The following is a 21,085-nucleotide window of genomic DNA, read 5'->3' on the forward strand; positions in this document are numbered from 1 at the left end:
TTTTTTTTCATTTCGGCATTGACGTGAGGATGAGATGTTTCACTCCACATGTGATTCAATTTGTGCACTTTATTTTAACAATACAGTTTAACATAACGAATAAATTAGGTTAGGTTTTACCAACTGAAATACTTAAACATGACAAGATACAATTCTTAACTGTTAATCTATTAGTTCCAATTTAAGCAATATTTCTCTTATAAACTTAAATTCCTCTTCAGAACCATTTAGCAAACAACACCGGATTATGTGTTTTTACTTGTTAACAGTCCTAAAGCCTTTGAGCATTTTTGGAGAGAGATTTGGAGAGATGTCTATCTTCTGACACTCAAACAGCAGCCTCCAGAGAAAGAGGGGGAAACAGCATTTGCTAGTTTCAGGATCAAGCAGAAACTAAACTGTCTTTCCCTGTAAGCTTGGTTCCACCCATTCACATGATTCTGTCTCTTGTCAATCAACCTAATTAAACCCTGCTTTGAAACCCCAGGGGAAAAAAACAAAACTATGCATAAATACATTAGCTCAGATTAAAACAAACACCCCACTATCTAAAACTAATTACTCACTTGCATTCTCAGCATAGAGCCACCTGGGTTGCAGATAAATCAGTACCATGCAAACCAAAGCTGAATTTTAAACATACCCCTCACAAGAAACATTATGTAAATACATTTCTTAAAGACGCAGTTTTGTCACACAAAACTAATAGAATATTATTGTTCATTGTAAGGGGAACGGAATGCAAAAGTAACAATGTTATGCTTCAGATACCGAGGGCATTGGCAAGGCCACATCTGTGTATAGTCCTTGTCTCCTTAGTTAAGGAGAGATGTAAAGGCATTGGACATAATTCAAAAGAGGTTTACTCGATTATTACTGGAATGGGCAGGCTTCTTATGAAGAAAAGCTGGACAGGTTAGGTTTGAATCTGCTAGAATTTAAATGAGTAAGTGGCAACTCGAATGAAACATATCAATGAAACACATAAGATCCTGAGGAAACCTGACAAGGTGGATGTGGAAAGGTTGTTCCCTCTTTTGGGAGAATGTAGAACTAGGGGTTACTATTTAAAAATAAGAGGTCATTCATTTAACTTAGAGATGAAGAGGTTTTTGTTTCTCGCAGAGATTTGTGGGAACTTGGAATTCTCTTGCTGAACAGGTCATTGAGACAGAGTTTTTGAATATCTTTAAGACAGAGGTAGATAGATTATTGATAAGCAAGGGGGTGGTTGTGGGTGAAAGGTTCTTGGGAGTAAGCAGAAGTATGGAGTTGAGATAAAAATTAGATCAGTCATGATTTTATTGAACAGTGCAGCAGACTCGCAGGGCTGAGTGGCCTACTCCTGCTGTTAATTAATATATTCATATTTAACAGGGAGATCAAAAAGGTGCATGTTATGTTGAATGATGAGATTATCAATGAGATATGTGCTTTTAAAATGAAAAAGGTTATGTGCAATGAACTATCCAAACATAAAGAGGATAAAGGTTCTTCTCCATATGGATTACCTTCATGTATTTTAAAATATTCTGATGATGAGATAGCAGGGGCATTACTACACATATTTAATAATTTGTTCGAAAAGAAATTGGCCAGAATTATCAAGTGTTGTAACAGAATAACAGAGAGAATTGGCAATGGTAATACAGTAGATGTAAATACTCTGAATTTTCAAAAGGCCTTTGATTAAGCTTCCCAAAATAGGGAATGAATAAGGTCAGAGAATGTGGAATAATGGGACAAGTGACAAAACAGATTATTAGCTAGCTTCAAGACAGAAGGGGAGTAGAGGGTACTCATTCAGAGTGGCAGAGGTGTAAAGTGGTGTTCCACTGCTGTTCACTCTTTATGTTAACAATTTGGATCTTGGAATCAAAAATACTATTTCTAAATTTGTGACTGTTAACAAATTGGGGTGTTAGTTAACACTGAGGAGTTCTAAAACAAATTACAGGAGGCCATTGAACGGCAAATTGTGCGGAGGGTGTGGAGAGTCTACAGAAGGATCTAGATAGGCTGGGCGAATGGGCCAGGAACTGGCAAATGGAATTTAATGTTGGCAAGTGCGAGGTGGTCCACTTTGGTAGGAATAATGGTAGGAAGGATTATTACTTACGTGGCGAAAAACTGCAGCAGGCGACGGTGCAGAGGGACCTCGGGGTCCTTGTGCATGAGTCGCAAAAACCCATCTTGCAGGTGCAGCAGGTGGTCAGGAAGGCAAATGGGATGCCGGCCTTCATAGCGAGGGGGATTGAATATAAAAGTAGGGAGGTCTTGCTGCAGCTGTATAGGGCATTGGTGAGGCCGCAGCTGGAGTACTGTGTGCAGTTTTGGGCGCCGTACTTACGCAAGGATATTTTGGCCTTGGAGGGAGTGCAGAGGAGGTTGACTAGGCTGATGCCGGAGTTGAGGGGGTTGAGCTATGAGGAGAGGCTGAATAAACTAGGCTTGTACTCGTTAGAGTTTAGAAGAATGAGGGGAGATCTCATTGAGACGTATAAGATGATGAATGGGATGGATAGGATAGAGGTGGAGAGACTCTTCCCGCTCAGAAAGGACAGTAGGACTAGGGGGCACAGCCTCAAGATAAAGGGGGGGCGGTTTAGAACGGAGTTGAGGAAGAACTTCTTCACTCAAAGGGTGGTGAATCTCTGGAATTCTCTGCCCGTTGAAGTGGTGGAGGCTACCTTGCTAAATATTTTTAAGACGCGGGTTGATGGGTTTTTGATAAGAGAGGGGATTAAGGGTTATGGGGAGAGGGCGGGAAAGTGGAACTGAGCCACGACAGATCAGCCATGATCTTATTGAATGGCGGGGCAGGCTCGAAGGGCTAGATGGCCTACTCCTGCTCCTATTTCTTATGTTCTTATGTTCATTAGGAAACATACAGAATAGGCAAATAATTGGCAAATACAGTTTAACAGATAAATGTGAGGTGGTGCATTTTGATTGGAGGGATTATTATTTAAAGGGTGAAAAGCTGCAGCATGCTACAGCGCAGAGGGACCTGGGGATCCTTGTGCACGAATTGCAAAAACTCAGTCTGCAGGTGCAGCAGGTGATCAAGAAGGTGAATGGAATGTTGGCCTTTATAGCGAGGGGGATAGAATATAAAAGTAGGGAGGTCTTGCTGCAACGGTAAAGACCACTGGTGAGGCCGCAACTGGAGTACTGTGTGCAGTTTTGGTCCCCGTATTTGCGAAAGGATTTATTGGCCTTGGAGGGAGTACAGAGAAGGTTCACCAGGCTGATACCGGAGATGAGGGGGTTAACTTATGAAGAGAGATTGAATAGGTTGGGTCTGTACTCATTAGAGTTTAGATGGCTAAGGGGGGATCTTATAGAAATTACAAGATAATGAAGGGGCTAGATAGGATAGAGGTAGACAGACTCTTCCCGCTTAGAAAGGATAGCAGAACTAGAGGGCACAGCCTCAAAATAAGGGGGGGGGGGGGCTACAGTTTAGAACAGAGTTGAGGAGGAACTTCTTCACTCAAAGGGTGGTAAATCTCTGGAATTCTCTGCCCATTGAAGTAGTGGAGGCTGCCACGTTGAATATATTTAAGTCACGGGTAGATAGATTTCTGATAGACAGGGGAATTAAAGGTAACGGGGAGAAAGCGGGAAAGTGGAACTGATCCACTTCAGATCAGCCATGATCTTATTGAATGGCGGGGCAGGCTCGAAGGGCTAGATGGCCTACTCCTGCTCCTGTTTCTTATGTTCTTATGATTGGAAGAATAGTAGGCCACTGATCACTTAGAAAGTGCGAGTATAGGTGAGGTGGAGGATAAAGGGATCTCAGAATAAACACACTCCAATTACTGAAAGATGTGCTGCAATAGGTTTGTCCAGCACTCAGTCCATGGGCCAGATCCAGCCATTCACCTCCTGCCTCAGCAGCCTGTGATTGAAGGAGCAGTGAACTGCGTGCTTTATTCAACCTGAAAACAGCAACAGTGGTAAATCTGCTGGGAGAGGACATAGAGACAGAAAGACTGGGAGGGGAGGGGGTAGGTGTGCAGGGTGAAGAGGCTGGCTGATGGACAGGGGATTGTAGGGAGAACCTTATCCTTCTGAAATTTGTTCAATGGTTCCTGAAATGTGAAATGTGGCTGCTTATGTGAAAAGGTTAGATAGGCCCTTATGAGAGATGGTGACTTAGTGATAAAGGCTCAATCTAGTTATCTAGAAACTCAAGCTAATGCTGCAAGGACATGAGTTCAAATCCCACTGAGGCCGTTGAATGAATCTGAAGCCAGTCTCAGTGATGGTGACTGTGGCAATTACCATTGATTATTGGAAAAATCAGCTTGGTTCACTAATGGTCTTTTAGGGAAGGGAATCTGCCATCCTTAACCAGTCTGGCTTCCACGTGATTCAGACCCACATAAACGTGGTTGACTCTTAACTGTCCTCTGAAATTAGGGTCTCAGCAGCAAATGTGACCATTCCTGCAACGCCCACATCCTATGAAAGAAGAAAAAAGACAAACTGAGCACAAGGTTTTATGTGGAAAGCATTGGAAAATAGGAAAGCTATTCTTAGACTGTAGCTTAGCATTTTGTGTAAAGTTCTGGTTGCTAAACTTACAGAATCATCATAAAATCATAGAATCTCTACAGTGCAGAAGAGGCCTTTTGGCCCATTGAATCTGCACCAACTCTTTGACAGAATGTCTTACCCAAGCCCTTTCCTTGCTCTATCCCCATAACTCTACACGTTGACCATGGCTAATCCACATAACCTACACATCTTGGGACACGCTGGGCAATTTAGCACGTCCAATCCTCCGACCCTGCACATCTTTGAACTGTATGAGAAAACTGGAGCACCCGGAGAAAATGTTTAATTTTTTAGAAAAGAGCATAAATAGAGATATGGTGCAGTGTCTAGTGTCACTGTCAATGAACCAGAAGCTCTGGGTTTGAATCCCACCTCAGGACCTGATGGATTTAACATGACCAAACAGGTTGAGGGTCAACCTGCAAATCCTTTCAGCATGCTAATGGCTGACAGTAAGAGCGGGAATGAATCCTGGTCAGCCATAGAAGCCTCAGGCAACAGACCAGTGCCTGTTCCAGAAATACTAGTTCTGGAAACAGACAAAATCTGCCTTAATGCACCATTAGGCGTGAGAAGACAATTGGAATCAATATCATATAGTCAGCAAAAAATCCAATTGAGAGAATCCAGAGGAAACCTCTTTACTCAAAGATTGGTGAGAATGTGAAGGATTAGTATAGGTGCATTTAAGGAGAATCCAGACAAGCATAAGAGAGATGATCGATTTAGATGAGGAAAGATGGGAGGAGGCTCGAGTGGAGCAACATAGTCTGGTTGGGCCAAATGGCCTGTCTCTGTGCCACACACCCTTTGTAATCCTGTATAATATTCTCAATGCCACTGCCATTCCTATCCCAAATGTTTTAGTACAGCTTTCATGATGCTAAATCTGAATTCTGCTAGGCAAATTCTCTCCCTTCAACATCCATTCCTAGTGTATAAGTTCTTACATGTGGTAATTTTAGAAATGGTTCATTTCCTAACATTCTCCATGATTAAGTATGTAGACAAGACAAACAGAATTACAGAATTGTTACAATGCAGAAGGAGGCCATTCAGCCCACTGTATGTGCAGCAGCTTTTGGAATGAATAATTTATTTGGTACCATTCCATGCTTATTTCCCCTGGTTCCTGTTAACTCCAGTTTTGCTAGGGTCTTTGATCCCACATTCAGTCGAATACTGCCTTTATGGCAAGACAGTCACTCTTACCTCACCTCACCTTACCATATATGGACAGAATTTATTATAAAATAAAGGAAATGCATTGTAAAAAATATTGCATGTCACTGGCAACCTGAGATGAAGGGATGTCTGTGTGTCTTTGGCATTCATCATTTTTAAGGGCTTTGGCAATATTTAAAATTGAAGTAACATCATTTTGGCACTGCAAATGTTTCTTGATACCACTTTGGTCCACTTTTGCTGTGAAAATTTATCTTGAAATATTTAAATAACCTGATGCCAAAAAGGAATGACTTACCTGATGAAGGAGCAGCGCTCCGAAAGCTCGTGCTACCAAATAAACTTGTTGGACTTTAACCTGTGCCCATCCCAGTTCAATGCTGGCATCTCCACATCCCTGTCACATTGATTTCACTGAATGCTCACAATCATCATAAACAATGCTCTGCTTTACAATGGAAATGATGACTTTGTGATTAGTCAATGATGGCATCATTGAGTTAAGTCAAGAAAAAATGCACTTTTGTTCCATAGACACAAAGGCATTTCACCACTAGAAGTACATTTAGTCCTGTCTCCATTTACTGAAGAAATCAGGCTATTCATTGACATCACTGGCTTGTCTAACCCTGCCCTGTCTGATCTCAGAAGGCAAACTGGGGCATGTTTGATTAATACTTTAAAGAAAGGTTTCCTGGGAATGGTAGATACTGTAGGTAGGTTTTTGATGAATGAGTGAAAGAATAAAGATAGTGTTATTTAACCTATTGCTTTTAATCCAATTCACAATGGCAGGATGAAAGTTTTCTTTCTCTACCTGCTAAAAAGATACACCTTAAAATGAGTTGTAGCACTTTCTCGGAAAACATGGATCGTTGAAAATAAAAATGCTTCCCATAGATCTTGCTTCTTGCAATTCTTAAGTTTCCATCAGCTTTGGGGATCTTTGGGCTTCACCTTTTGTTTCAAGTTGTCTGTAGACAGAATGGCAAGTGCACAAAGTCCAATATGAAAGTAAGAAATTATATCAGAGGTTGGTTTATTGCTGTGATATTGGTATAAAAAAATGACTTTTAGCGATGTTAAATTTAAATAAGTTTGAAAATCTTAAAGGATGATTTTAACCTTATTGTCCTGTGAAACCAAGTGGAACGGTATTTAAAACTGCCAGCAATAATCACTGGCTGAGTCCTCACAAGATCTTGCAGATTCCAATTTAAAGGATATCTTCCAGCAACCAATAGGGTCTCAATTTAAATGTTCAGACAATGCACATTGCACAATAGGACTTAGTAGGTTAGGGATTGTGGCTTTCATGTCTAGTCCAAATAAAAGGACCAGGCTGTTTGACATTGTGCTCCATCAGCTGCTACTCACAAACATTTTAGAGTGGGAAACTATCTGGCGCATACAGGTGAGAAACAAGAGTTAAAATCTCGACACTCAAAGGTCTAATTGCTTTCCACCAGTCTTGACCCTTCTTTTAATTTAATTCTGCTTATCTTCACTTTTCCCTTCTTCCCAAGTCAGATTTTCTCCCATAATATTTTTAATCTACTTCTTTTTTTAATTGTTTGTTGTTAAGTACCCTATTCTCTCCTTCAAGTTTAAATAAATCTCTTATCTGTTTCTCAGCTTTCCGTATTCTATTTTGGATCCAGTCTTGATCAATACTAATTTACATCACCCCTGGATTAACTAAAAATTGGCTCCAAAGGATGATTCTAAGCCAGTCAAGGGACTAAATACTGTAGTTTGACTCGGTCTCAACCTTCGGGCAACAGGATTAAACCATTTTGCTAAAATTGGGCTGACATTCAGACATTTACATCAGGCAGTGCAGCTAGCAGGATAATATGTCAATACTAGAGGCAGCTGAGTATTACTAAGCTAATCTTGTTGCAATTTAGAGTTGTTTTTAGCATTTTAATTTCAGAACCACTATGAAGGGAGGTATAATTGTTGACGCTGGTTTTAGTGCATGGAATTATAATGCAGAGGACATCTCATTGTGCATCCCTGCCTCTGAGCCAGAAGCTCCAGGTTCAGATCCTATCCCATAGGATGCTCAAACAGGTTGAATGTGTCAACATGCAAATCCTTCCGAACATGCCAATGGTAAGAGTGGGAGAGGCTCCTGGTCAGCCAAGCTTGACGTGAAATGGTGCCCCTCAAGCTATTAGCCCCTGGCGACAGACTAGCGACCTGTTCTGGGAATCACTGGATGGGATTCTCCGATCTCATCCGTTCTCTGCAAGTAAGAACAGAGAATTTGGTATTCCTGCCAAAACACCATTCACTTTCAGCAGTGGTAGAGAATCCCAGCTGTAAAGGGGATGAAGATTTACAATGACTAGCTATGGAAACAGACGAAAGCCTACCATACTGCACCACTAGGTGTGGGAAGATAACTGGTAATTGGATTATACTGCTGGCTTCATATCATTTTCCTTTTGATTTTGATTTGATTTATTATTGTCACATATATACAGTGAAAAGTATTGTCCCCTGCACAGTATACAGACAAAGCATACTGTTCAGTGAGAAGGAAAGGAGAGAGAGCAGAATGCAGTGTTACAGTCATAGCTAGGGTGTAAAGAAAGATCGACTTAATGTGAGATAAGTCCATTCAAAAGTCTAGTGCCAGCAGGGAGAAGTTGTTCTTGAGTCTGTTGGTACAGCAACTCAGATTTCTGTATCTCAGGGAAAGTGAACCGCGACTATATATATTCCATGTATGTCCTTTTGACTACTGCTTAATAATTTTAACATTTACAGGGTACAATCTAAGAATTGGTTCATTTCAATAGAAATAATTGGAAGGGCAAGGGGAGATGTTGTTTTAATCTGAGGTTAGCAGGACTCTAGGGGAATAGGTAGTGGGGCTGCTGTTTAACTATGTAAAATAACCATTAGCTGATGCTTTAACTCATAATCGTGACTTTAATTCTGTGCGCATGGGTTTCCCAAGCTTCATAAAACTCGTTAGGGAAAACAAAGTGAGATGTGAGAGGGATTTGACAGGGACTTTTTATTAATTCATGGGACATGAGCATCACTGGCTGGCCAGCATTTATTGTCCTTCCCTAATTGCCTGAGGGCAGTTGAGAGTCAACCACATTGCTGTGGTTCTGGAGTCACATGTAGACCAGACCAGATAAGGGCAGCAGATTTCCTTCCCTAAGCAACATCAGTGAACCAGATGGATTTTTCCAACAATTGACAGTGATTTCATGGTCATCAATGGATTTTTAATTCCAGATCTATATGGATGGGAAATTGATAGTGGAACAATGTGCCCTAACTACTAACATCTGCTCCCTTGTTTAAATGGGAGAGTTTTCAAGCAGGACTTGTACGGCACATGTGCTTTCACTGCCTAGGAGATGATTTCCATTTCTTTGGAGGTCATTTTTACCGTCAAATTTGCTTCTGCAGCTCCCAGCTGTAAGCTTTAACAGACGCACAGGAGGAATCTCATGCAACTCGACCATGGATCTCAGGAGTGTATCAAAGGGAGCAGCACCTGCAGCAGCACCAGCCAACTCCTGCTAAACCACCCACAGTACAGAGGAACTGAACACAGAGCTCCAGCTCACAGGAGGCAGTCCTCCCAATGCAGAGCACACAGGCGGGGGATTCATTTTCTGAACAAGACTGAGTGCCAGACTTTCCTGTAAGGAGGTTGATGATATTTACAGTCTCCTGGAAAAAGACCCTCTGCAAAGTGGGCCAAATAGGGAGATGTTGTCACTGGCGGTCAAGGTCATCACAGCTCAGAATTTCTTTCCCTCCTTCCAGGATTCTGCTGGTGCTTTTTATGGAATCTCAAAATATGCTGCCCACAAGTGCATCTCAAGGGAAAGCATGGCATTCTTACATTCACACTGCAACAAAGTGACTACGAAAATCCCCCATCTACCATACTCCGGCACCTGTTTGGGTACACTGACGGAGAACTTATCATGGCCAATTCACTTAACCTGCACATCTTTGGACTGTGGGGGGAAACCTGAGCACCAAGAAGAAACTCACACAGACATGGGAAGACCGTGCAAACTCTACACAGACAGTGACCCAAGCTAGGAATTGAACCCGGGCCCCAGGCCACAGCTAACCACTGTGCCACCGTACTGTGTTAAATTTCAATCTGTGCAGTTCATGACTCTCAGAATCCATCTAAAGTGCTTTGACACTTTACAACTGATGAGACCAGTCAGAATGAACATGCACTTGGATTTTTTGTTTTGGCTGGATTCTCACCAATCTCAGGAGTCATGAAGTGCATACTTGCCTCAATCAAAGAGCCCCCACACCATCCGAGAAGTCTTTGTCAACTGAAAGAGATTCCGCTGCATTAATGTTCAGCTGGTCTCCAACTACCAATAGGTCTTCAGGCATGTATATCCAAGATTATCAGAAACTGCCACGATGCGTTCATCCTGTGCCAGTTACATAGAAGTTCTACAGTGCAGAAAGAGACCACTTGGCCCATCGAGACTGCACAGACCACAATCCTATCCAAGCACTATCCCCGTAACCCCACTTATGCACCCTGCTAGTCCCCCTGGCACTAAGGGGCAATTTTCTATGGCCAATCAACCTAATCTGCACATCTTTGGACTGTGGGAGGAAACCAGAGCACCTGGAGGAAACCCACGCAGACACAGGGAGAATGTGGGCTCATTGAACCCAGGTCCCTGGTGCTGGTGCCATCCATCTTGCAGAGGTATTCACACTTCAAAGCTGAGACATTGAATGGCTCATTGGAGGGTTACTTTCTGAAGATGATGCCATCTGTGTGGATCCTAAAAACTAACACCCAGGAGAGGTAAAACAGATGACCCGTGAGCACCCAGATTTGTAACTTTGCAGGAAGCTTTTCTGTCCTGGTCAAGTTATCAAACTTCTTGTGGCATTGTATCCAGGAGTGAGGCAGCACACTTCTGCTGCTGGTCACCTCATCCACCTCCAGCAATCACTGCTTCCTCTCTGAAGCTGACAGAATCTCCCTGAGGGCCCGTATGGTCCACAACATTATCACGAGGGAGGCATCGCTGAAGCGTGGCACTGTCGTAAAGTAAAAGTAAAAAGTAAAGTTCATTTATTAGTCACAAATAAGCTTAATTTCACACTGCAATGAAGTTACTGTGAAAATCCTCCAGTCGCCACACTCTGGCACCTGTTTGAGTACACTGAGGGACAATTTATCATGGCCAATTCACATAACCCGCACATCTTTGGAATGTGGGGGGAAACCTGAGCACCAAGAGGAAACTCACACAAACATGGGGAGAATGTGCAAACTCCACATAGACGGTGATCCGAGCTAGGAATTGAACCCCGGCCCTGGGCCACAGCTAACCACTGTGCTGCCGTACTGTGTTAAATTTCCATCTGTGCAGTTCATGGCTGTCAGAATCCATCTACAGTGCTTCGATTCTGACCATCAGAGGATGCCTTGAACTGTTGGAGTTGAGGTAGACTAAGGTGAGTCGTCATCATGATTGCTTACTGTAATTGGGTCAGGAAATTCAGAATCCAGATGCAAATGCAGTAGATGGGTTAAAATAAAACTGAGAAAACACAGTGTTGAAGCTTTCAGATTCTGGACACACTGCTGGCCTCTCCTCACTGTGAATAAGTCTAAAAGTTAAATGGCAGCACGATTTTGGCAACTGTTTATGGGACCTTATTTTGTGCAAATTTACAGCTGTGTTTGTCAACAAAGCAGCAATAACTACATTTCAAAAGTAATTTATAGGCTTAAAAGGCTTCAGGATTTTCTGACAATGGATAAGGGATGTATCAATACTGCCTCTTTTTCTTCATTTTGGAGATTTTTTTAAGCTCACTAGTTGCTGATTCATTAATCAACATTGTAGAATTAAGCTCCAACAAGGATTTAACACTATGGGGGGTGGGGTGGGTGGAGAGAGAGAGAGATGTGGAGGCGTGGTGGTGGTGGTGGTGCGGGAGGGAGGAAGAAGCGAGAAAGAAAAGTGTTCAACATGTTCACTGAAGACTTTGTCAGGTTTTCTCCACACCAATGGCACTTACACTTCAGCCGACGTATTTGAACCAGTGTGGAGCTATAGTGATGCAAGATACACCTCCCAGCCCCTATCAAATCTGATATATTTATAGTTTAGCAATTTCTCTCTTTTTATATTTTCTATGATTCAGTGATCACTGCACATCCATAAAAACCTTCAATTTAAGGATACAAAAGGTACCAAGCCATGGTTCGGTTGCTATCAAACCAACTTAGCTCTGAACAAGAATGTTGCGGGTTCAAGTCCCACTCTGGAGCCTTGAGAGCCAAAATCTAGACTGAGACTCCAGAACAGGACTGATGAGGGCCTGCTGCATATTTGAGGTGCTGTCAGTTGATGAGATATTAAAGTCAGGGTCTTCCTTGTCTCTCAGGTAAACACAAAAGATCTTGTGAAGCTATTTTCAAGAAGGGCGGAGGAGTTATTCCTCATATTCTAGTCAATAGATACCTTTTAATCAATATCACAAAAACATATTACCTGGTCTTTGGCTGCAGTGTTTCCAACATTACAACAACAACTACAATTCGCTGTAAAGTGTAAAGATATATTGAAATTATGAATGATGCTATATAAATACAAGCCTTTCTTTCCCACAAGTTATTGACTCATTTTTCTTAAATTCAATAAAATCTATCTAATGTTTTTAGAAACGTTGCAACATGTTTTGCTGCCTCCTGATTTTTGATTACCATCTTTGTTCTTGGCGCAAGTTAATCTGTAATAATGTGTTTTTATTAGCTTTTTTTTTAATTTTAGGTCCCACCAATGCGGCCACACCTTTCCTTTGACCTTCAGAACACGCTAGCCTCTCCTGCAGTTTCTCCGTGACAGTTCTAGGTTTAACTTCACAGAAAGACAACAGGGAGATTCATGTCTGCGGAGAGTATGAGGACTTTCCCTTTCCTCCCTCGTAAAGCATTCTGACACCACTAAGTGCACCATCTAGTGGTTTGACTGAAATAGGAGTAACTGTATCCAGTGATAATGTGCAATAAGAGGATTTGAATATGGCAACTAAACCAAGTCAATTGTTTGAAGTTTCCAGATATTTCAGCTGACTACCGAGATTACCTATTAATCAGAGGAACATCCTGCAGCCGCTTCACTGCACAATGAAGTTTATATTCATACAGTGGAATGTGTACCCTTGTGCAACATAATACATCAATTAAAGATGTATATAGGTTCAGCTCCGCAGTCAATAATGCTGCGATTGTTTACACGATCTCGCAATGATCAAGTTGAGCGTGAGCTATTTTCCTGTCATGGTAAATGTCATGGTGCTTAATTCAAGAGTTTCATTAAGTTACATTGGATACAGTTCCAAACTTCTCCAAGTACTTTTGCCTCTTAGAGTTAAAAGTGATTTCTCTTCTCCCCATAAGGTGAGGCCCTCCACTTGGCCCGGGATTTTGGCTATACGTGTGAGACAGAGTTTCCTGCCAAAGCAGTGGGGGAGCAACTAGCCCGGCAACACCTTGAACCCAAAGAACAAACGCCAAGGAAAAAGATGATTCTAGCAACCAAGTATGTAATCTCCGTTACACTTTTATTTTAAAATGTATTGCAAGCCCCTCACTAACATGCCTCCCCCCTTCCCCCACACTACCACCATGTCCGAACTCACCCACATTCATCTCTTCTTTTATTGATTGTCGTCTCTATTAGAATCTGCAACTCAGTGCAGACTCAGTGGCCGGAACTCTTATCACCTCGCCCGCGAAGGAATCGGTGCAGGTGAGAGTCCGACAATGGAAATTTCCATTGACCTCAGGCTGGAATTTCTGGTCTTGCCCGAGCGAGGCTGTAAAATCCCGCCCAATGGACTGAATAGTCTCCTTCTGCACTGTAGGGATACTATGGTTCTCTCCAATAACTTCCTCAGTAACCATGTAAAATGGTGTGTTTTGCAGACTATCTGGCAGTGAAGATGTCACAATCAAAAGTGATGCTGTTTTAATTGGACACTGAGGAGGTTTAATTCTGGAGCACACACTTATTCCATCACATAGTGGTGAGGCTCAATAAGATTGGGCTTCAGATACCAGCACACTGCAACAGGAATGGATTGAGGATCTCAGAATTGATGTCAGGCAGTTGAGGATGAAGATTTAAGAAGTCTGGTTGTCAGGACCAAAGTGGTGGAGGGTTGCTGATTGGGGGTTTGGGACTTTGGTAGTGGATTAAGGCATATAGAAGATCAAGGAAGCAGCAGTGATTGTGTAAGTAATACTATTTTTAAAGAGTTGGCTTTCCCCAAGGCAGCTATCAATTCAAACTGTAACACTGACCTGATGCAAGCAGTAAGCTTGTATATGCAACTGGCCTACTTTAGGTATGGAGAAATATTGTTTTTTGAATACCTTACCCAATATGATGGACATGAACTTCTGGCCAAAAATCTAACATGCTTCCTACCCATGATTTTAGGAGCATAGGAGATCATGTAATGCCTGAAATATAGACACTACCATGCGCAATGTCACCCACCTGCCATTTCCAGGAAGGACGATGAATAGCAATCAGGTGTAGTTAACATTCCAAAGACTGAAGCATTTGCAACAGTTAACAGCCGTTAGTGCTGAGTGGATGATCCAGCCTGGTCTCCTCCGGAGGTCCAATTGCAATGCCAGTCTTCAGCCAATCAGGTTAACTCCATGTGAGATCAAGAAATAGCTGAAGGCACCGGATATGGGAAAGGCTATGGGCCCGACAGCACCTCGACAGTAGCACTGACATCTTATGTTCCAGAACTTGCTGCATCTTTTTCCAAGCTATTCCAGTACAGCTACCAACTGCTGTCTCCTCAGCAACATGGAAAATTGCTCAGGTATGTCCTGTCCACAAAAAGCAAGAGAAGTCCAACCCGGCCAATCACTGCAACATCAGTCTACTCCTAATCATTAGTAAAGTGATGGAAGGGGTCAGTGACTGTGCTATCAAGCGGCATTTACTCACCAATAATCTGCTCACTGATACTCAGTTGGGTTCCACCAAGGTCATTCAGCTCCTAACCTCATCACAGCCTTGGGCCAGACATGGACAAAAGAGCTGAACACCAGAGGCAGCTGTTAGTGAAATATGGCATCAAAGAGCCCTAGCAAAACTGGAGTCAATGAGGATCGGAGAAAAACTCTCCACAGGTTGGAAAATATCTGGCACAAAGGTAGATGGCTGTGGTTATTGATGATCAATTGATCGATTTTGAGGATTCCCATGGCAACTCCCTCTTGACTGTATACCACTGTGCTGCCACCACCTCTGCCGGGTCTGTCCTGCAGTGAAACAGGACATACCCAGGGATGGTGATGCTTGCGTTGAGACATTGTAAGGTATGATTCCATCAGTATGACTACATCAGGCTGTTGCTTGACAGATCTGTGAGACATCTCTCCCAATTTTGGCACAAGCCCCCAGATTCAGAGAGCTAGGAGATGTTAAGGATCTAGAGGAGTATAAGGCTTGTAAAAAGGAGCTTACAAAGGAAATTAGGAGAGCCAGAAGGGGTCATGAGAAGACCTTGGCGGGTAAGATTAAGGAGAATTCCAAGGCGCTCTACAAATATGTGAAGAGTAAAAGGATGAGAAGTGAAAGGATAGGACCTATAAAAGGTGAAGGGGGAAACGTCTGTGTGGAACCGGAAGAAATGGCAGAGGTGCTTAATGAGTACTTTGCCTCGGTTTTCATGGTGGAAAGCGATCTGGGAGGTTGTACTACAGGTTTGCGGCAGACTGAAAAGATTAAGTATGTGGACGTTAAGAAAGACGATGTGTTGGAACTTTTAAATTCTGTCAAGATAGATAAGTCGCCGGGACCGGATGGGATGTACCCCAGGTTACTGTGAGAGGTGAGGGAAGTGATTGCAGACCCCTGGTGATGATCTTTGCATCATCGATGGAGACGGCAGAGGTTCCGGAGGATTGGAGAATTGTGGATGTGGTTCCTATTTTCAAGAAAGGGAACAGGGATAGCCCGGGAAATTACCGACCGGTGAGTCTAACCTCAGTGGTTGGTAAGTTGATGGAGAGGATTCTGAGGGACAGGACTTATGAGCATTTAGAGAAGTTTAGTATGATCAGAAATAGTCAGCACGGTTTTGTCAAGAGCAGGTCGTGCCTTACGAGCCTAGTTGAGTTCTTTGAAAATGACTGAACACATTGACGAAGGAAGCGTGGTGGACATGAATTACATGGGCTTCAGCAAGGTGTTTGATAAGGTCCCCCATGCAAGACTTCTTGACAAGGTGAGAGGGCATGGGATCCAAGGGACTTTGGCCTTGTGGATCCAGAACTGGCTTGTCTGCAGAAGACAGAGAGTGGTTGTGGATGTGTCTTTTTCTGCATGGAGGTCGGTCACCAGTGGAGTGCCCCAGGGATCTGTTCTAGGACCCTTGCTGTTTGTTATTTTCATAAATGACCTGGATGAGGAAGTGGAGGGATGGGTTAATAAGTTCGCCGTCAACACGAAGGTTGGTGGTGTTGTGGATAGTCTGGAGCGATGTCAGAAGTTGCAGGTTGACAAAGGATGCAAGACTGGACAGAGAAGTGGCAGATGGACTTCAACGTGGATAAATGTGTAGTGGTCCATTTTGGCAGGTCCAATGGAATGAAGGAATACAATATCAAGGGTAGGAGTCTTAGCTGTGTTGAACAGCAGAAGGACCTTGGGGTCTGGGTCCGGAGGACTCTTAAATCGGCCTCGCAGGTGGAGGATGTGGTCAAGAAGGCATATGGTGTACTGGCCTTCATTAATCGAGGGATTGAATTTAGGAGTCAGGAGGTAATGCTGCAACTTTATAAGACCCTTGTCAGACCCACTTGGAGTACTGTGCTCAGTTCTGGTCGCCTCACTACAGGAAGGATGTGAAAGCTATTGAGAGGGTGCAGAGGAGATTTACAAGGATGTTGCCTGGATTGGGAGGCATGCCTTATGAAGATAGGTTGAGGGAGCTAGGTCTCTTCTCCCTGGAGAGACGAAGGTTGAGAGATGACCTGATAGAAGTTTATAAAATGTTGAGAGGAATAGATAGGGTGGATTCTCAGAGGCTATTTCCCAGGGCTGAAATGGTCGCTACGAGAGGACACAGGTTTAAGGTGCTGGGAAGCAAGTACAGAGGAGATGTTAGGGGTAAGTTTTTCACTCAGAGGATGGTGAGTGAGTGGAATCGGCTGCCATCGGTGGTGGTAGAGGCAAACTCGCTGGGGTCTTTTAAAAGGCTTCTGGATGAGTACATGGGATTTAATGGGATTGGGAGTTATAGATAGTTCTATGGCCTGGTAGGTATGGATATGATCGGTGCAACTTGTGGGCCGTAGGGCCTGTTTGTGCTGTAGTTCTATGTTCTATATTAGTAAGGAGGACTTTGCAGGCTCAACAAAGTTGGCTTTGCGGTTGTCGATTCTGGTGTCTTGATGGATGCCAGGTTTTCTGTCTGGTTTCATCTCCCCCAGTTGCTTGCCTCCCATCACTGCTGCTCTAGGGCCTGCTGCAGTCCTAGCAATGGCCACCCAACCTGACGGTGCGACTGGGGCAGAAAAACTGCTGGCCCTCTGTTTGTCCAACAGCATTTGGAGTCGGAACATTCTGCTCCAGAGAAGCAGATGCTGTGACTGCAGACAGTTAATTGATGGATGGCTTTGAGGACTGGCGGGGTCACCGTCTCCATGTAAACCTTTGGCCAATGTTTCTCACATACTTTGTTGAAGGATTAGGCAAACCCATTTTAATCCCTGAAGAGATTATGCCATACAACAGCCCTCAGCTGCCTCATGCCTCAGAATATAACTAATCATGTGTTTTAAATCAGACTGATCCATTTTGATTGGTTTTGCTTTTCCCCTGCGGTTTCAGTGCCATATCTATTTTCTAATAAAATATGGAAGAAATGCCCGTTGATTGGAAAAATAGCAAAGAATGTAATTGTGGGAATGGGGTCTTCTAATATGATTACTTCTATTCTGTGTAAAATAATAAAACGGAAAATTGATTTCGGAAACAGAGAATATTACCTGAACAACCTCTTCAACTTCTTTGAAGGAATGATGGGAGGATTGGGAAATCTCACAGCCTAATATACCTCAATTTTCAAAATGCATTTGACAAAATTCTACATGGAAGTAAATGGTGTTGTTTCAAAAATTGTTGAAATCTTTAATAAATTTTGGGAAAGAACTGATTAATAGGGGGAAAATAATTGGCACTTGTTGGATGAATTATGTTGGGATGAAAAGTATTGGCTGGAGTGTCTCAAGGTGACTTGGATTCAGAAATTAAGTGCAACACAGTACAATTTACAGCTGATAGGAAAGTAGGAGGGAGAGCAGGAAAGGGTGAGGAAGTCCAGAAATTGCAAAATGCTGGCTGGCTTCACCAGGCAGTGCGCTGTTGTTGCCGATAGGGAATTATCGTGTGACCGTTGTTTGGCCACGAGCTGGCAGGTAAATGGCAAGGAAGCAAATCTCAGGTGAGTCATGCCAGTAGGTTTCTGGGAAGGCCCTGTTCACCTTGGCTCCACAGAGCGAGTCTTTTCATTTACTTGGAGGTTGGAAAGACAAATGACTCAGTGGGATCTGTAACCTTTCTGTTAAAATGAAATAGTGCAGCATAAACACATAGAATTGTTTTGGAATTGTATTGGAATTGTATTGCTCTTATGACCATGGAAATAACAAGGGTTATTCTTAACTTTGTTACCTGAGTAGTAACCCAATGGGTCAGGTCAGCAGTCCATTGTAGAACCCATCTGGTTTTCATCCCACTAAAAGTGGTTTACCACCAGGATGGTCACGTTGAAAACTCCTCTCTATGGTTAATGGTGAGTAAAATACAGAATCTGATAAAACTAAACAACATTGCTAAAGCAAACATACATGAGAGAAATGATTTCTGCTGTTGGTGGAATTTCCGGATAAGTGTTGTTAGAGACAGGCCTTTCAAGAGTAAAGTGGGGAAATACTTTTATATGCAAAGGATGGTTGGTGGAAGTTTGGACCTCTCTGCCACAAATAGCAGTTGATGCTGAGTCAATTGCTATTTTAACTCTGGAATTAATATATTTCTGTTAAACACTGCTGTTGAAAGATATGGGGCAAAGGCAGGCTTATGGAATTGGTCATAGATCAATCATAATCTGTGGCAGAACAACCTCAAGGGCCTTACTCCTATTCCTACACTCTGCATCCTCAAAAGAATATGATTATCATTTTTGAAAACAATATCATTGTCACATCTACAAATTTCAGTGCCGTAATGACCATGCCAACTTTTCACCCAAGATGATGTTCTGATAGAGTTTTTATTCATCGTATCCAATTATCAATCTTAGCACTCTGACGCTTATTGAAGTCTTAACAACGCTTAACACTTTCACAATGTCTGTGATTTTGCAGAGGAAAGCAAAGACTGATTGACACTTGAAATGCAGGATTTTCTGGCCTCGCTCAAGCGAGACCAGAAATTCCCGCCCGAGGTCAACAGACATTTCCATTGTCCACCCCTCGCCCGCTCCATTTCCGTGGTGGATGGGGCAGTAGAATTCCAGTGTGTATGTGCTACCTGATCTTGGAGAATCAAATGTTAAAAACCCTGATGATGCAAAAACTTAAAAGGAAAGTAAGCATCTTGTGTGTCTGTACGTGGGCAGTCAGTCACAGCTCCACATCAGAGGAGTTAATACAATCTTTTACAGCTTCTGATAAAGAGGATTGACTCTTCAAACCTACTGTACTAATTCAAAAATGTCCTCATTACCTTATGGGTAATTTTGGCAAATGTGTCTGACACCTGTAACCTCCTTGGATTGGTATTCCTACAATTGTAAGGCACTGGTCACTCATATAGAACAATGCAAAATAATTGACTGCCACACCTATATACAGGAAGTTAGCATAATTACCAGTGACCCATATTACTAAATTTGACACATGTTTCAAAATCAAACATCCGAACCACCAATCCCTCAAAGCCAGAAGTAAATTTGTATATAATTGCAAGCTGTGAAATGGTCACAAGTCAACTGTCTTCATTTATTTTACTTCCAGCTGAACAGAGAGATCCTTTTAACACCTTATCCAATGGATCCATAACTTCTGAATGCCTCACCATCTGAGTATTGTACTTAAGTACTAGTACACAAGAGTTCAGGTCTAATTGTGGCACTCAAACCCACAAGCTTTTAATGCACGAGCAAACAAGCTAATAATTGAATGTATTCAACTCAACTGAAATAGAGATTGAATTCACATTTCTCAGAAATACAGCATATAAAGAACATAAAGTCAGAAGGAAAATGTTAAACTTGGAAATCTGAAATAGAAGCATATAATTTGAACAAAGGCAGTATGTGTGAGTCTATCTAAAATGATAGCTTAGTATTTTAGGTGGAGAGTTTTTCTGAGAATCCAGTCTATCTTTACACAGATGCTGACAGAACAGATGGCAATCTCCAGCATTTATGAATTTTTATTTCCAATGTAACAAAGCAATGACTGTCACATTGAGCATGTATTATACTTTTCAGAGATTGGAGTCTGTGGCAGAAGGGATGTTTCCCCTGAGTGGATGGCATCTAGAACCACAGGACACAATGTCAGATTGGGAGCGAGGCTATTTAGAACTGAGATGAGGAAGAATTTCTTCACTCAGAAGGTGGTGAACCTTTGGAATTCACTACCCCAGAGGGAAGTGGGAGCTCAATCATTGAGTGCATTCAAGACAGAGACCGATAGATTTTTAGGTATTAAAGATTTCACAAGATATGGGGATAGTGTGAGAAATTGCATTAACATGAGCCAAGAGCTAGTTGAATGGCAGAGTAGGCTCAATGGGCCAGTGGCCTACAGTTGCTTCTATTTTCCATGATCCTATATTCAGAAGCCTTTGGAAGAACATTTGATCTCCCCTTACAACATCCTTCCTTGTCTTGAGCCTATATCAACAGAGAAAGTTAGGGCGTACTGTCAAACATGGGTCCTCACTAATGTAGATGAGCAGCTTCTTAGTCCCATTAGATTGAGGGAGGAAGAGACCAAGCTCCCTAGGTTATAGCAGGCATTGTTACTGGTCACTCATATAGAACAATATGGCTTGCAAACATTGGAGGAGGTCTCTTTTCAGCTGGAGCCATTGTCGTTCTTTGCATTTATACATTTCTGGGGGGGTTATTGGTATGTTAAGAGTGCTTTCTTTAGTTTGCCTCCATGCTGCTTTCCACTTCTTAGCTCCTCCACTGTTTGACAATTTTGTCAGTTTTAGGTCACTTTATGCTTCTTTCT

At 42.5% G+C, this 21,085-nt stretch overlaps 1 protein-coding gene across 1 annotated transcript in view; it reads left to right on the plus strand.

The window, feature by feature from the left end:
- tfap2d (transcription factor AP-2 delta (activating enhancer binding protein 2 delta)) overlaps positions 1-21,085 on the plus strand; it is a 92,177-nt gene that overhangs the window by 52,865 nt on the left and 18,227 nt on the right. Inside the window, exon 6 of the mRNA XM_080193352.1 lies at positions 13,199-13,340. Within this exon, the coding sequence (XP_080049478.1) occupies positions 13,199-13,340 (142 nt within the window). The remainder of the gene's footprint in view (positions 1-13,198; positions 13,341-21,085) is intronic.

Source organism: Carcharhinus amblyrhynchos, chromosome 7, assembly GCF_965287045.1.
Source record: "Carcharhinus amblyrhynchos chromosome 7, sCarAmb.v2.hapA, whole genome shotgun sequence".
In the NCBI taxonomy this organism is placed as follows: Eukaryota; Metazoa; Chordata; class Chondrichthyes; order Carcharhiniformes; family Carcharhinidae; genus Carcharhinus; species Carcharhinus amblyrhynchos.